This window comes from Carlito syrichta, unplaced genomic scaffold (genome assembly GCF_000164805.1).
Source record: "Carlito syrichta isolate Samal-C Ts95f unplaced genomic scaffold, Tarsius_syrichta-2.0.1 Scaffold302058, whole genome shotgun sequence".
Lineage (NCBI taxonomy): Eukaryota > Metazoa > Chordata > Mammalia > Primates > Tarsiidae > Carlito > Carlito syrichta.
In genome coordinates this window covers 506,319-524,050 of record NW_007246154.1, presented here as the reverse complement: position 1 = coordinate 524,050, position 17,732 = coordinate 506,319, and the positions used below count along the sequence as shown (strand labels likewise).

At 39.6% G+C, this 17,732-nt stretch overlaps 1 protein-coding gene across 1 annotated transcript in view; it reads right to left on the bottom strand.

Moving 5' to 3' along the window:
- SASH1 (SAM and SH3 domain containing 1) overlaps positions 1–17,732 on the bottom strand; it is a 363,374-nt gene that overhangs the window by 56,821 nt on the left and 288,821 nt on the right. The window contains exon 8 of the mRNA XM_021711326.1: positions 10,253–10,354. Coding sequence (XP_021567001.1) covers positions 10,253–10,354 — 102 coding nt within the window. The remainder of the gene's footprint in view (positions 1–10,252; positions 10,355–17,732) is intronic.

Genomic DNA, 17,732 nt, shown 5'->3' with positions numbered 1-17,732 from the left:
CGCACCCCAACTCCACGGGAACAGAAGCTCCTACACTCCGGACTCTTCCAGACCTCCCCCTATGTGTCTCTTCATCAGGCTGTTAATCTGTATCCTTTAAAATATCCTTCTTAATAAACTGGTAAAGTGTTTCCCTGAGTTCTGTGAGCCTCTACAACAAATTAATCAAACCTCAAGAGGGAGTCATGGGAACCACAATGTGAAGCCAATTAATCAGAAGTTCTGGAGGCCGGGACTTAAACTGGTATTTGGGGTTAGGGGGAGTCTCAGGGATTGAACCCTCAACCTGTGGAATGTGTCACTATCTCCAGGCAAAGAGTGTCAGAATTGAGTTGGAGGACACCCAGCTGGAGTCCGCTTCCTGGTGGTGGGGAGAAATCCCCACATTTGGTCACAGGAATCTTCTTCTGTGTTGATGACTGTTGTGGTGTGAGAGTAGAGGGAAATACGGGGTTTGGGAGCATTTTCCCAAAAAGAAACAATGAAATCTTCTGAAACAGAAAACAAATTGATTATGTGTTTGGTGAAAGCGTAACCAAGTAAACATGCCCTTATACATTAAACTTGTTCAGACAACTCTAGCCTATCTGCTGATGAGTACTACCATGTTAATGGATTGTACAAAAATAGCACTTTTATGGGAACACAAATATTTTAAGAATGGCAGCAGAAGGTCTTCACATTAAATAACAAAGCGATGATGTACTTGCCCACAGAGGCAGAGTACATAGGTGGGAGATTCGGATCTGTGCCCAAGGTCTGACTCAAGTCAGCCTAGCCAATGCTCTCTCCTGCCCACGCCGGGCAAAGGCCTGGTTTCCAGAGGCCAGTAGAGGCAAGAGCTTCCATCTTGCCCAACTTTGTTGAAACATGGTGATCTTAAGGGACTCAGCTAAAGCATGTCTCAAACTTTGGCCCATGTCCCGGGGAGAAGGTTGGGAGTGGGAGGGGAATGGAGAATCTACCTAAGCAATGGCTTGCAGTCAGTTTATAAACAGCTGGAACAAAATGCATATTTCTCAAAATACCTCACTAGGTATATTTTCCCAATGGATTAATTTTTCCTCTTAGTCTCACCCTGAGCTGGAGATCTAAAAAATCATGACTTGTACTCTTTTAACAAGAATTTTTAAATGTCCCTATACTACTATCATTTTAGTTTCAGCAACACAATGTTATTAAAATACATAGTACTGCTTCCTCCTGTCATGACCCAAATGAAATGGAAATTTCTAAGAATTATCTGTAAAAATGTACACAGTCATCTGAAGGCTTTGAATATTCACTAAAGGACTAGAATCAAAGTTATTTTCAACAGTTACATTTAGAAAGATTTAGGAAAGGGTTAATTATTCAGGCACAAGGTGACTTGGCATGGTGTAAAGAACTACTGATATCTGTTTTAAGAGTACAGGAGGGTGGGTGCGGTGGCTCACGCCTGTATTTCCAGCACTTTGAGAGGCGGAGGCAAGAGGATTGATTGTCTGAACTCAGGAATTCGAGACCAGCGTGGGCAGCATGGCAAGACCTGTCTCTACAATAAATTTTAAAAATCAGCTGGGTGTGGTGGTGTGTACCTATAGTCCTAGCCTACTTTGAAGGCTGAGGCTTAAGGATTTCCTGAGCCCAGTAGGTCGAGGCTGCTGTGGCCGTGAGCATGTCACTGCACTCCAGCCTGGGCGACAGAGTGAGACTTCAACACAAAACATAAAGAGTTCAGGACATAAATCCTCTCTGGTAAATTATTGGTAGGCCTTGTTTCTTCTTCTTTCTTCTAGTCATATTAAAAATCGAATGAGTACACTCTTCTGTGTGAGATATGAAGAACCAAAGCACACATCCAACATCCTGTGTGTAAGACCAGCTACTACAACCATGAAAGCTTCCCAACAAGCAAAACCATTTTCTACCCACCTTGCCAATTAGAACCCTTTTAAGTTGAAACTCACACACTAACAGTGATGCAAAAATCCAAAAGAGACACAACAAGAAAAAAAAGTAAACACCATTAAAATGCAAAAAGCGTATTCAGAAAGTTGTTTTTATACTTTGCACTCTCTCTTCTCTTAAATTTCCTTATCATAGAACATAATAATACCTGAGAAGAAAGATGGTAGAAACACGGCCAACTGCCTTCTTGGAGATGCCTTCCCAGTATCTATTGCTGTGGCATATGTCATTCTTCATATTATTTATGCATTCATAAGTATTCACTGCCCTTCAAGTTAGCAAAAATATGAAAAGCATATATAGTATTATTTGAGGTCAAATTTCTCCAAATGAAGAAGATAATGGTTATATTTTAATATTTTTGTAATGTGAAAATAAAACTACTGATAAGTCTTGGTTTTTTTTGTTGTTTTTTGGGGTTTTTTTTTTGAGATCTCACTCTGTTGCCCAGGCTGGAGTACAGCGGCAGGATCATAGCTCACCATAGCCTCGACCTCTGGGGTCAGGCGATCCTTCTGCCTCAGCCCCGAGTAAGCTGGGACTACAAGCACACGCCACCACACCCAGCTAATTCTTTAAAAAATTTTTATAAAGACGATGTCTCGCTATGTAGCCCAGGCTGAACTCCTGGGCTCAATACTCCCACCTTGGTCTCTCAAAATGCTGGGATGACCGGCATGATCCACTGTATCTGGTGATAAATTTGAACTTAAAGGGTTAGGGTTAGGGTTAGGGTTAGGGTTAGTAACATTCAAAATAAACACATCAAAAACAGTCAATTAAAAAAAATTAGGTTTGACCAGAATACCAGACTCTAAAAAAGATTACCATGGATATATAAGAAGCAGAACACTGCCACTCTGCTCCAGAAATGAGTCCACATGCAAACTGCTCAGGGCACCAAGTGAGGTGTGCACTGTTCTCCACCACATTCCATATAAAGGAATCAGATCCTTAACCTTTACCATACTAGAAATTAAGCCGTTCACCACGAGAACCACTTAAAAGCAACTTTTTGGGATGCTCTGGCTTTTGGCATATGTCAGAATTTCTAATTATCTCTTAGAAAATCTGAGTTTAGACTAAGGTTGTGATGATTTCTCCTCCCAAAACATCCTCTGGTTTAAGACAATGTCTGTTCCTGAGGCAGGTGAAAATGACTTTGAAAAACCTAAGTAAAACCTGACTGCAGGACAGGGGCAATTTTAGAAAGTCCCAAAAAGGTTTAACAGGTGTCAGTGGAGAGATCTTATAATAGGTGGATATTTTAGTTGAGACCTTGAAAGACCTCAATTAAGGAAACACTGAAAATAGCATTTTGTGCAAAAAGTGAAAGCGCCCACAAGGCATTCTGCCTTTCTGTTGCCCGAAGTTTTGGACACAGTTCAACCACATGGCCCTTTGTACCTCAAACCAGGTTAGTGCCAAAGTCACATTTACAGTTGGAATGAAAGACTGTGAAGAGACACACACATGAATGTAAGGCACTATTGTAACATCGCAGTTATAACATTGTAACATTCTCTGCACAAATACTATTTCCCAACTCTAAATCTCCCCAAATGCAAAAGTGACCAATTATGAAACGATGACTTGCTTTACAAAATAACTCACTTCCTAACATTTCACCAGAGTTGCTTCATCCTAGTAAGATGAAGATGATTCCAACTTTTTCTGGAACACATGCTGTGTGAAGTGGGGTAGCTGAACGAGACCAAAATATATATGGACTTTGAGTTCATGTGTTTTGTTGTCACTGTTGTTGCTGTAACTTTTCTTACATATGATATAGTTTTTAAAAGAATTTAAATAAAATCACAATCAAATAATTACAGTTTGACATTTTTTGGAAAGGTTTTTCACTGCATTTTTTGGAAAGGTCTTTCATTAATATCCAAGCGCCAGATACAGATCACTAACTCTTACCCACTGGCTTTGTAAAAATGACAACTTACTAAAATGAATGCCTTGAGTAAAAAACTAGCAAGCCCAGCAAGACAAAGGGCATAATTTCCTTAAAGGTTTTCTGAGCCACAGGTTAAAGTGAACTTCAAGGCACAAAGCTGAGAGCATAAAATAAGAACTCTTACAACCTCCCTCCCTGGCAGAGGCAAATGAAAGAAAAAAAACCAAATAAATTAAAATGAAAAATATTAAAATAAATGCTCAGATATTTAACAAGAAACCAAGTTAAGTTCTCAACTAAGAATTCCTTTTAAAACGTTTAACACTCCCAACAGAAGTGTATTATTAATGAAAAATAGCATAGAACAGAGTCTTCTCTGGCAAAGAGAAAGCTATTTTTCACTTCCCCTGGTAACTATCTTTAGTACTTTACATTCTTGGAAACTAGAAATGTGCATATGGATTTATTATGGGGCAACACGCAATTATCTAATGTCAGTTATGGGGGCAGGGAAGCCTGTGAAATCAATGCAAATGAAATCCTAAGCCATGGCAGACATCAATATAGGCATTGAGGGCTGGTGACAAAGGCCTTATGATCCCTGAAACTTTCATGGCCAGGGCATTCCCGACTAGAGCCAGTGGACTATTTACATCTCAATATAGAAAGGACTCGACAGAAAATGGAAAAGCCCTTGCCCTCGCACAAAAGATACTCAAAGTGTCTAATCTGTGGTGGCCGAATTACCTACAATTAATTGCTCTACAATAGAGGCAAATCTAGAAAGAAAGGAAGGAATAGTTTTGGATGGGGTTTCTTGTCAAGTCCCCACAAAAACACATGACAGGTTAAAGTCAGAACAAAAAGGTCAAGAGTCATTTACTTCAGGACTTTTTTTTCAGTAGGGATTTCACTTTTTCACCCAGACTGGAGGGTAGTGGCACAATTATGGCTAACTGGAAGGCTTGACCTCCTGGGCTCAGGTGATCCTTCTGCCTCAGCCTCAGTCCCTGAGTAGCTGGGACTTTGGACAGGTGCCACCACACCTAGCTAATTTTTTTATTTTTGTGGAGATGAGGTCTCCCTATGTTGCCCAGGGTGGTCTCAAACTCCTGGGCTCAAGTGATTCTCCAGCCTCAGCCTCCCAAAGTGCTAGGATTATAGGCATAAACCAGCATGCCCCAGTCAGTAGGATTATAGTCAAGTTTGAGCAGTCTTCAGTGATGACAGTGGTTGGTTTGGTCCTGAATGGCATGACTAAAGTAGACATGAGTGTCTGCAGAAAGTCAACTAGCAAAATACACAGAGTAAATAATAACTATAAAAGGAAAACCGTTTCCATTGCTAAATAGCCTATCATCTCCTACGCCTATAAAAAAAAAAAAGTTACTCCTTCAGAGCTTCAGAAAGACTGGCTTTAAAAGAAGGAAGCATATGGTTATTTCTGGTTTTTGGTCTAACGAAGACTATCTGAATTGATTTTTGAGCCATCATAGAAGAAACAGTTTGGTAAGATGTTAATAATGTAAATATGCACATGGCATCCTGAATCTGCATGTACACATGTGGGTGTGATTTTAACCTCTGCACTAAAATGTCAACTCCATTGAAACAAGGCTTGTCTCTCTCCTTCACCTTTGTAACCCAAACATCTAGTACAAGGTCTGCTACATAGTGAAAGTTCCATAAATGACTCCCAAATGAACAAACAAAATGCCGAAGAAATTGAAATGTCCCAACTCTTAACAAGAACCCACTTAATTAATTCTTACGATTTATACCTAGGAAATGGTTCTGAAGGATCACTTGATTTCAGAAAGAGACCCAAAAATCAATACTTATTACTATTATTATTTTTTAGTTGGAGTCTCATTCTGTTGCCCAGGCTGGAGTGCAGTGGCACACTCATGGCCACTGCAGCCTCGACCAGCTGGGCTCAAGTGATCCTTCCACTTCAGTCTTCCAAGTAGCTGGAACTACAGACGCCTGCCACCATGCCCAGTTAGTTTTTTGATTTATTGTAGAGACGATGTTGCTGAGGCTGGTCATGTTGCTGGCCATGTTGTTGAGGCTGGTCTCAAACCTGTGGGTTCTGGCAATCATCTTGCCTCTACCTTCCAAAGTGCTGGGATTATAGGTGTGAGCCACTGTGCCCTGCACCAATACTTATTAATGCTTTCTTCACAGCTATTCCAAATGCCTGATAATACTCAACTTACACTAATCCTAAATGAGACAAGCCTATCTCCTTGAAGTCTAAGTGTGTGAGGTTTTCCTATAGTCTTGTTTCTCGGAATGGACAAAGTCTTCAAACCCCTGCCTTGACTCAGAAGTTATTAATCAGGACAGTATACATTGGCTCTGATACGGAAGAACTCACTATGAACAACTGGGTCTTTGTTTTCCTCCTGAATTGGGTTTGAATCACATCAGCGCTGGTTTACTGTATTTATTCCTTATGATCCTTTATGCCCATGATTTACTATATTAGTCCTTAGGATTTGGGGATAACAGATGCCAAAAGGCACACTGAAATTCATAGACTTAGTTCTTTTGATTACCTCATAGTCCCAGGACACACTGTTGGCTAGCCTATGACACATTTATTATTATAAATGGTAATGTCTCGGATGCTTTCTCACAAAAGTAAACCAGGTAGGGCTTTCACACTCATAATCCTTTGTTTTTAAGATGCAATGGAAATCTGGTGCTTGATTCACAAAATCAGGGAGAAGGAAGTAGGAGGGTTGTATTTACTTCTGATAAACCGCCATTTGATGCCCAGATGCAAAAAAAGGTAAGGACCGAATCTGTACTTACAAGACATAAAACATGCTCTTAAAGCAGCCAGGAAAAACAAATGTTCAAATACAACTTTGTCCTGGAAACATTTATGTATGAGCTGGACATTGGAGACACAAAGCATACAGCCTTTCTTGCCCAAGGAGCTTGCTATTTTCCAAGGAGGCTGGGATATGTACAATTAATTCTGATACTCCAGGATAACTGTGTAGGTTTGAGAGATAAAGATAGCTCAACAAAAGCACAGAATAGGAAGCAATAAATAAGCTTTAGGAGGTGAAGGAGAGCTTTACAGAGGAAGTGACAGGTGGGCCTCGCCTTGGAAAATGCATAGATTTTCACCAGAAAAAAAAAATTGGAGGAAGACATTGTCGGTAGAGGAAATTGTGTGAGTTAAAGCACAGAAAGTATGACAGTACAAGATTTGTTCAGACATGCATGTAGAGTCCACTGTGGCTCGAGTAGAGGGTACTGGATGTGGGCGTGAAAGATGAGACGGAGAAACTGATTAAAGCTAGATCACATAGGGTCTTGAATGTGCCAAGAAGTTTGGAATTTATCTTAGAGAAATGGAAAAGCAGCTGGGTGCAGTGGCTCACGCCTGTAATCCCAGCATTTTGGGAGGCAGAGGCGAGAGAATTGCCTGGATTCAGGGGTTCAAGACCAGCCTCAGCAGCACGGCAAGACCTTGTCTCTACAATAAATCAAAAAATTAGCTGGGCAAGGTTCCAGCTACTTGGAAGGCTGAGGCAGAAGGATCACCTATCTAGCAGGTCGAGGCTGCAGTAGCTGTGAGCATGCCACTGCACTCCAGCCTGGGTGACAGAATGAGACTCCGACTCAAAAAAAAAGAAAGAAAGAAAGAAATGGAAAAGCATCAGGCTTTTAAAAAACACATAACTGCAAAAAATGAAGGATGTTTTAGAAAGATGACTGGCTGTATGCAACATGGAGAGAAGAAGATAAGAAGCTGAAGACAGGAAGATGTAGTTGTTTCCAAAGTTTAAGGAAGAGATGGCCTAACAACAAAATAAAAGAACTATATGAAAAGAACATCTCACAGTTTGAAGATGACATCTTGAAATGTCTACATGAAATTCTAGAGTTTTAATTCCTATGATCCCTGTGGAACTCCTAGATTAAGAAGCACTATTTTGGTCACATTAAAACAGCATGAATTATAAAAGGAATTCAAGTTAAAAAGAAAAAAGTAAAATGATCTCTTTTTTTAATGACATGATCTTTTATAGAAAACCCCAAGATTATACACACACACACACACACACACACAACAATTAATAGGTAATAAACAAATACGGCAAAGTGACAGGATATAAAAATCAAGGCATGAAAATCAGTTGTATCTTTATACACTAGCAACGAACAATTTGAAAAGAAATTTTTTTTAAAAATTCCATTTACAGTAGCATCAAAAAAAGTAAAATACTTAGAAATCAACTTTACCAAGGAGGCAAGCCTTATATACTAAAAACTACAAAACACTGATGAAATTGAAACCATAAAACAATTGGAAAGACATACCACATTCATGGATTGAAAGACTTCATATTGGTAATATGAAAATACCACTCAAGTCAATCTATACATTCAATGTAAGCCCTAACAAAACCCCAACAACATGTTTTACAGAAATAAAACAATTCAACCTAAATTTCATATGGAATTTCAAGGGGCCTCAAATAGCCAAACAATCTTTAAAACGAAAAACAAGCCAGGCTCGGTGACTCAGCCTGTAATCCCACGCCTTTGGGAGGCTGAGGTGAGTGGATTGCCTGAGCCCGCGGGTTCGAGACCTGCCTGGGCAGCGAGACCTCATCTCTACAATAAATCAAAAAATCAGCCGGGCGTGGTAGCGCGTGCCTGTAATCCTGGCTACTTGGAAGGCTGAGGCGGAAGTATCACCGGAGCCCAGCAGTTCGAGGCTGTGGTGGCCGGGAGCAGCCACTGCACTCCAGTCTGGGCAACAGAGTGAGACTCCAACTCAAAAAAAATAAAAATAAAAAATAAAGAAAAACAAAATTGAAGGTTTCATACTTCCCAATTTCAAAACTAAAAACAATATGGTACTAACAGAATGGCAGACACAGACCAATGAAATAAAATAGAAGGCTCTGAAATAAACTTTCACATATATGGAAAATTCGTTTTTCAAAAAGGGTATCATGACCATAAAATGGGGAAAGGACAGTCTTTCAACAAATGGTTCAGAAAAAACTGAGTATCCACAAACAAAAGAATGAAGATGGACTCACACATTATGATGTATACAAACATTAATGCAAGGACTTATGATAAAACTAGAAAACTCTTAGGAAAAAACATAGGGCAACATCGTCTTGATATTGTATTTGGCAATGACTTCTTAGATATGATACCAAAAGCACGGGCAACAAAAAGAAGAAACAGATAAATTGGATTTCAAAATTAAAAACTTTCATGCATCAGGGACACAATTAGGAGAGTAAAAAGCAACCCACAGAATGAGAGAAAATATTTACAAATCATATATTTGATGAGAGATTAAATCCAGAAGATATAAAGAACTCCTGTAACTCAAGAATAGCAAAATAAACGTCCCTGAAAAATGGGCAAAGGACTTAGATATTTCTACAAAGATGATACACAGATGGCCAACAAACATGTGAAAGTTGCTTAACCTCATTAGTCATGAGGAAAATGCAAATCAAAACCACAAGAAGATACCATTTTACACCCATTAGGATGACTATTACCAAGAGAAGGAAAATAACAAGTATTGGGGAGGAAGTAGAGAATCTGAAACGCTTGTGCATCGCAGGCAGAAATGTAAAATGGTACAGCTACTATGAAAAGAAGTATGGTGGCTTCTCAAAAAGTTAAACACAGAATTGCCATATGATTGAAAAATTCTTCCTCTAGGTATATATCCAGAATGTTTGAAAGCAGGGAGTCAGAGATATTTGTATACCAGTGTTCATAGCCGCATCATTCAAAATGCTCAAAAGGTAGAAACAACCTAAGCAACCATGATTAGATGAACAGATAAACAAAATGTGTATTATGTATTATTCATCCGTAAAAAGGAAGTTCTGATACATGCTGCAATGTGGATGATCCTTGAAAACATTATGCTAGGTAAAATAAATAAGACAGAGAAGGACAAATATTGTAGAATACCACTTACATGATAGAAAGTAGAATGGTGGTTGCCAGTGGAATGTGTGTGTGTTTGTGTGTGTTGGGGAGTTACTGTTTAATGAGTACAAAGTTTCTGTCTGGGATGAGGAAAAGCTGGAAGCAGATTATGATGCTGGTTGCACAGCAATGTGAACATACTTAAAACACTTTAAAATGGTTAATGAGGTAAATTTTATGTTATACATACTTTGCTACAATTTTTTAAAAACAGCATGATAATGCTATTCAGACTGAGATGAGTCTCTGCCAGGTAAAGAAAAATGAGCAACCTACATGAACAGGTGCCTCTTTTCAGACCCAGGTGGGAGTTGTGAAAAGAAATTCAAAGACTGAAATGGCGAAGGCTGTCCCTTATTGGCTGAGGTGGTCAAGAAACCGAAGGAAATGGAAACTTACATTGCAGTTTGATGAGCCATCAAATGTCGGGTAGGAGCCGTCTGGCCAGTCGGCAGGATCCAGGGCAGCTGACTGCCGGCGCTGGGCCTCATACTCCTTGAGCTGCAGCAAGAAAGAAAGGGAAGACTGAATGGGAAGTAATGACCAAACGCTGTCTATAAAGCAGCAGAGACACCATGCTGGGCACCTTCTTCATGCCAGTGTTGGTCACTAAGTGCCATCCAAAGATATGTTTTTCAGAATCAATAGAAAGGTAAATACCCTGCCCTGTGGGTTTTCATCTAAATCAAATCAATAGACATTATAAACTCTTTGTATCATATGCTTCAGAAAGAACCTTGATTTTACCCCTCCAGCATCAAAACTCATCATTCCTCAGCTCAAATACAAGTTTGAAAACAGAAATTATCTGTGGTTTGGCCTCTCATTAACTTCATAAGTATATAAGTAAAAAATACATGCTCTCTTTTAAGAAAAGGCAATAGATAGAAACAGGGTGCAAACCTGAATCTGATTTTTAAAATTCACTTGCTTTTCTTGTTCAAAACTGCTTTAAGTTGCTGACCCAACTTTATCACCTAACAAATGTTATGGAATTTATTACAATTATCCCCTTTGAGGATAGAAAGGAAAATAACAAGATAACTGGGATAATTTCAAAGTTATTGAAAGTTTAGGTTTAGAAACTAGGTTCTGGTTTTTTGAAAAACACAGAAAGGACCAGGCACAGTGGCTCAAGCCTGTAAACTCGGCTCTTAGGGAGGCCAAGGCAGGAGGACTGCTTGAGCCCATGAGTCTGAGACCAGCTTTGGCAACGTAGTGAAACTTTGTCTTTATAAAAAGTAAAAAAATTATATGGGGGCATGGGGGCGCACCCCTGTAGTCCCAGCTACACGAGACTGAGGCTGAGGTTGAGGCAGAAGGATCGCCTGAGCTGGGGAGGTCGAGGCTGTGGTGAACTATGATCGTGACACCACACTACAACTTGGGCAATGGAGTGAGACCCCAATTCAAAACACAACAAAGCAGAAAAAACAAAGAAAGGCTAGTGAAATGCTGTAGAAAAGTTAGTAAATTTAAATTAGCAAAATGAGCAAAAGCATCTTTCAGAATGGCATGTGAGGTGGTCAAGGTGTATTTTTCTAAAACACAGAAATAGAGCTCTGCTGCTCAATATAATAGTTGTCACTGAATTAAGATCCTACTGTAAAGCAATGTTTAAAGATGAATTTAAGACAGTGATCAAATCATGCTCCATGAACCAAGCAACTTACAATCAACGATGATTGTATCTGACAGCCCATGTAATGGTGACTGGACAATCCCCGACTACGTGAGCTATGCAGATATAGAAAAGCCACCCAGTGACATCCCTCTAGGAAAAAAGCAACTTTCCTCAATGTCATTTCTACCTGTGAAATTCTTTTCTACACATATATGTGGGAGGAGGTAGGTAGTATTGATTACCATGGAAGAATTTGAATGTAGAACAAAATACCAGCAGGGAGCCCCAGAAACAAATCATTTAACCTCCATGTCCCAGACCCTCTCTACCCAGAAAACAAGCATGATAATAAATCTATCTCAAAATTATTACCAGAAGTAAGTAGGATAATGCAGAAAAACTCTTAGCACACTGTAGTTAAGCAATGGAGTTATTCATTTTTTTATTTTTGAGTTGGAGTCTCACTCTGTCACCCAGGCTGGAGTGCAGTGGCACACTCATGGCCACTGCAGCCTCGACCTGCTGGACTCAGGTGATCCTTCCACCTCAGCCTTCTGTGTAATTGGAACCACAGGCACGCGCAACCAAGCCCAGTTAATTTTTTTTTTTTTAAGTTTTGAGTTGGAGTCTCACTCTGTTACCCAGACCGGAGTGCGGTGGCACACTCATGGCCACTGCAGCCTCGACCTGCTGGGCTCCGGCAATCCTTCTGCCTCAGCCTTCCAAGTAGCCGGAACTACAGGTGTGTGCTACCACGTCTGGCTAATTTTTTGATGTATTGTAGAAATGAGGTCTCACCATGTTGCCCATGCTGGTCTCGAACCTGTGGGCTCAGGCAATCATCTTGCCTCTGCCTCCCAAAGTGCTGGGATTACAGGAGTGAGCCACCACACCCAGCCACCAATGGAGTTATTATTATAATATTATGATCATCACCATCATAGCTTCAAAGAAAGCTAGTAGGAGTTCTATTTTAATTTTTCTAATATACTAGGGATGGTTATATTGTTTTAATCTTTGAGTATATTTATGCTATGTACTAGAAGACTCTTACCATTTGGATATATTGGGTTTCTGAAATGTTGCTTTCTCCCTTCATGACTGGAAGCATCTGCCCCTTAGAAAATGGGATGATTATCAGGTTTTCTCCAGGTCTCTATTCCACGTTTATACCCAAAACTTGTAGAAGCCACTAAATAAGCTTCATCTTTAATGAAAAAAGATACAAATTCATAGCTAGTCCATCATAGATTTTTATATGATAAAAATATACTATAAACTATGTATTCACTATAGACTATGTAAATATACTACATAAAGGAAACCATATCTTGAAGTGGACAGATTGCTTGAGACCAGGAGTTCAAAAACAGCCTGGGCAACATAGTGAAATCTTGTCTCTTAAAAAAAAAGAAAAAATTAGCCAGGTATGGTGGTGCATACCTATAGAGAGTCCCAGCTATTTGGGATGCTGAGTGCTCAGGTGGAAGAACCCCTGAGCCCAGGAGGTTGAGAATGCTGTGAGCTGCGATTGTCACGATCATGCCACATCATTCCAGCCTGGGTGACAGCGTGAGACCCTGACTAAAAAAATAAAAGAAAGGAAGAAAACTGTATAAGGCCGGGCACATGCCTGTAATTCTAGCACTTTGGGAGGGCGAGGTGAGAGGACTGCCTTAGCCTATGGGTTCAAGACCAGCCTGCGCAACTAGGAGAGACCTCATCTCTACAATAAATTAAAAAAAAAAAGCTGGGCATGGTAGCGTGAGACTGTAGTTCCAGCTACTTGGAAGGCTGAGGCTGAAGCCTAACCTGAGCCCAGCAAGTTGAGGATGCGGTGGACATGAGTGTGCCACTGCACTCCAGCCTGGGCAACAGAGTGAGACTCCAATTCAAAAATTAAAAAAAGAAAAAAGAAAACTATATAAATATATACATATATCCTATAAACTATGTAAATATACGATATAAAGAAAACGACATAAATGTTATAAACTATAGATTTTTGTGTTATAGGGAAAAAATCATAATTTTTTTTTGCTGTGATATGTCCATTCCACCACCAACATTGGGGCCTAAAAGTACATGTGCTTCTTCTGATGAAGATTTTAATTCTGTGCCCCATCCAAACTTTGCCACTTAAATGTTTTCTACTTATCCAAATTACAAAATGCAATGTATTTTAAAGGATCTCTAAAATTTTAAGAGTGCATTGTACAGAAAAATGTGTTAATTATGTCATTACATTTTGATATTTTACTTTGCTTCAAGAAGTTTTAATTTCATTATAATTTCATGAAGGAATGGCAATTTATTATTTCCATTAGGGAACGCATGCATTTTAAAACAAATTTGTAGTATTCCAGAAGTATAAAAGCATAAAGTGTGTGTCTGTCTTAAGAGAAATACTCCCTTATACATTATTTTCCCTATTATGACTTTCTCACATGATCTGTAGAGGGATGGTCATCTTTAGTAGAGTAATGCTTTTTCTATCTCAGAGATCTTTATGGAGATATTTTATAATGTTCCAATTTCTACTAATGCTTATTGTAAAGAACATTTACATACTACCAAATCTAAATCCCCTCCAGCTGCTATTTTAATTCATTTCTTTGTAATCTGTCCTCAGTAGAGATTTTAAAAACAATCAAAACAGTCCCTCAGACACTTAAAGACTGAGTCTTTTTCTGCTTCTATTCTGAGATAAATCCTTTCCAATTTCTCCTCATGGGACCAGTTTTTTAAAAACCTGTTACAGACTTTCTCCATGAGGATGTCTGTGTGTCCAAATCTCTGTGATTTGATGCTGCCACAAGGAAATGACTCAATAATACATCTAGGTTTCCAGTTCACAATTGTGTGCTTTGGTCTACCAGAAGCCCGGATTTCCTTTATGAGACGTTCACTATACACAACTGTAGGAATAAACTCACACTTACGATCTGCTCTAGAGAACATGGCTACCAGAAGACATCTCTAGAAAAATGCATAGAAGGCAGCTCCCTCTCCTCAATCAGCTTTGCAGACACTTTTTTCCCCTGGAAGGATGAACCCTATAAGGCAATTCACCCTTCAGAGCTCCCCACTCCCTATGGGATTAGATTGAGTCTAGACTTCTCCTGAGATCATGTATCTATCCAGCTTCTACTTCAAACAGGTTACCACCCTCCATTTAAGGTTTCTCTTAAAAACCTTCCTTCAAGAAGCCTCTTGCACAATGCTATAGTTTGGATGTTTACCCCTGGAAAGCTCATGTTGAAATGTGATCCCAATGTTGGGGGTGGAGGCCTAATGGGAGGTATATGGGTCATGCAAGCAGATACTTCATAATAGGGAGGGGTGAGGTGAATTCTCCCTCTATTAGTTTCTTGGAGAGTTGGTTGTGAAAAGAGCCTGGCACCTCCCCTCTCACTCTTGCTTCCTCTCTCACCATGTGATCTTTGCACACATGGGCTTCTCTTCTCTTTCCACTTTGAGTGGAAGCGGCCTGAGGTCCTCACTAGATGAACGATCTTTCAGCCAGCAGAATTGCAAGCCAAATAAGCCTCTTTTCTTTATAAATTACCCCACCTCAGTTATTCCTCTACAGCAATGTTAAATGGATTAAGACACACAAGAATCCCTGCCTCAGGCTTCGTTTACCTAGGGAATCTGATGTACGACACCCAGAATTTTAAAAAGTTCACAATGCCAAAACATCCGTGACAAACATTAAGTGCATTAAGTGCTCTTTTTATAATCTCTTAGGGACTTTATTATTTACTTTCATGTAGATGCCTTGGGGAAACAAATACATACTTATCAGATTAATAAATATGCAACATTTAGTAATTAGATCGCATTACTTGAGTAGTCTTCTGTATTGATAATTATTATTATGTAAATATGTTTTGTTTTTTTTTTTGAGTTGGAGTCTCATTCTGTCACCCAGGCTGGAGTGCAGTGGCACACTCACGTCCACCACAGCACTGATCTGCTGGATTCAGGCCATCCTTCCACCTCAGTCTTCCAAGTAGCTGGAACTACAGGTATGTGCCACCACGCCCAGCTAATTTTTTGATTTACTGTAGAGATGAGGTCTCACCAAGTTGCCTAGGCTAGTCTTGAATCTGTGGGTTCACCTCGGCCTCCCAAAATGCTGGGATTATAGGCATGAGCCACCATACCCAGCCTGGAAATATGATTATTAAATCAGTCATAGCTCTCTCTCAATTTTCTATAGTTGTCAAAAACAGTGATTCCTCTGACGGAACTAGACAAAGTAAATCGAATACCTTCGGGACAGGATTTAGCATTCTAGATGCCATTAAGAACATTTTTGATTCATGGTCAGAAGTTAAAGTATCAACATCAACAGAAGTTTGGAAGTCATGAAAGACTTTAAAGTGTAGGAAGTAACTGCAGATATGGTGGAAATAAGCAAGAGACGTAAAAACTAGAATTTGAAGTAGAGCCTGATGATGTAACTGAATTGCTGCGATCTCATGATTAAACGTTAATGAATGAGGAGTTCCTATGTATGAGTGATGAAAGTGATTTCTTGAGATAGAATCTATGGAATCTGGCAAAGATGCTGTGAGCATTGTTGAAATAACATTACATAAACTTACAGGATAAACAGTGGCGGAGTTTAAGAGGATTGACTCTAGTTTTGAAAGAAGTTCTACTGTGGACAAAATGTTATCAAACAGTACATCGCATGCTATAGGGAAATATTTCATGAACAGAAGAGAGTAAGCAGTGAAGCAAAGTTTATGGGTTTTTTTTTTTTTTTTTTTTTTGAGTTGGAGTCTCACTCTGTCACCCAGACTGGAGTGCAGTGGCCGCTCCCGGCCACCGCAGCCTCGACCTGCTGGGCTCCGGCGATCCTTCTGCCTCAGCCTTCCAAGTAGCTGGAACTACAGGCATGTGCTACCACACCCAGCTAATGGTTTTTGATTTATTGTAGATATGAGGTTTCGTCAAGTTGCCCAGGCGGGTCTTGAACCCACGGGCTCAGGCAATCCACTCACCTCAGTCTCCCAAAGCGCAGGATTACAGGCTGAGCCACTGAGCTCGGCTCTAAAGTTTATTGTTGTCTTACTTCTAAGAAATTGCCACAGCCATCCCTGGTCAGCTTTCATCAACATCAAGGTCAGACCCTCCACCAGCAAAAAGATTGTGACTTGGTGAAGGTTCAAATGATTGTTGACATTTCTTAGCAATAAAGTATTTTTAATTAAGGTCTGTATATTATTTCAGACATAACGCTATTACACACTTAACAGACTACAGTTTAGTGTGAACATAACCTTTATATGCACGGGAAAGCCAAAAATTTCACGACTCACTTTATTATGACATTCTCTTTATTGCAGTAGTGTGAAATGGAACCCCCAACTCTTCCAAGGTATATCTATACCTGGAAATTGTTATTTAGAATCTAACTACCTAGATCATCATAAAAAATTTTTTTACTGATGAGCTTGACTTCCTTAAAGCACATGTAGAAAGTATCCATTATAAAACAATTAGAAAATATTTGAAATGCCATTAGATTGGATGAAACCATTCAGTTATTAAAATAAAAAAAATCCCAAGTGAAACTGCCTATCTTTTTGAAATTACACACTCAAAAAGACAGTACACTGACAGCTTTGTAAACTTCATTCTCTTCATATGTTTTTTCAGCTTACAGTGAAGTTTCACATGTTAGTTTCTTGTAACCTTTTTCATTTTGATCTTCATTTGTATGGGAAAACCGGGTTTTCAGGAGTGTGAATCAGTGTTGTACAACTTACAGTGGGAAACTATCCACCACTGAGATCAAGTTCATACAAATGAAGTCGAGTGGGTCAAACTGTCTTGATGTGAACACAGGCAACATTTTTCCCAATATGATGACGCCAAGCTCCAAATGCCAGGCAGTCGAACTTCTCTCCTGTAATTATCAATCAGGATGCAAATCCAGAAGTCCTACCCATGAGTCTTCACAACTTTGACTGACAGTAGGAAACACACCTATCAGATGTCCTGAAGGACTGATGTGCTCTGTTACAGTTAGAAGAAGTTTAGCCATCCTCAGTACGGTCAGTACTGGAGACCTTAATATTTCTTCTCTTAATATTTCTTTTAGAGGCACAGCAATCACGTACATTTAGATCCTTGAGCTGGTCATAAGTTAAAGGAGGCAGATCCTCTCTGCAGTCCATTTTCTGTCTTTTTTTTTTTTTGAGTTGGAGTCTCACTCTGTCACCCAGACTGGAGTGCAGT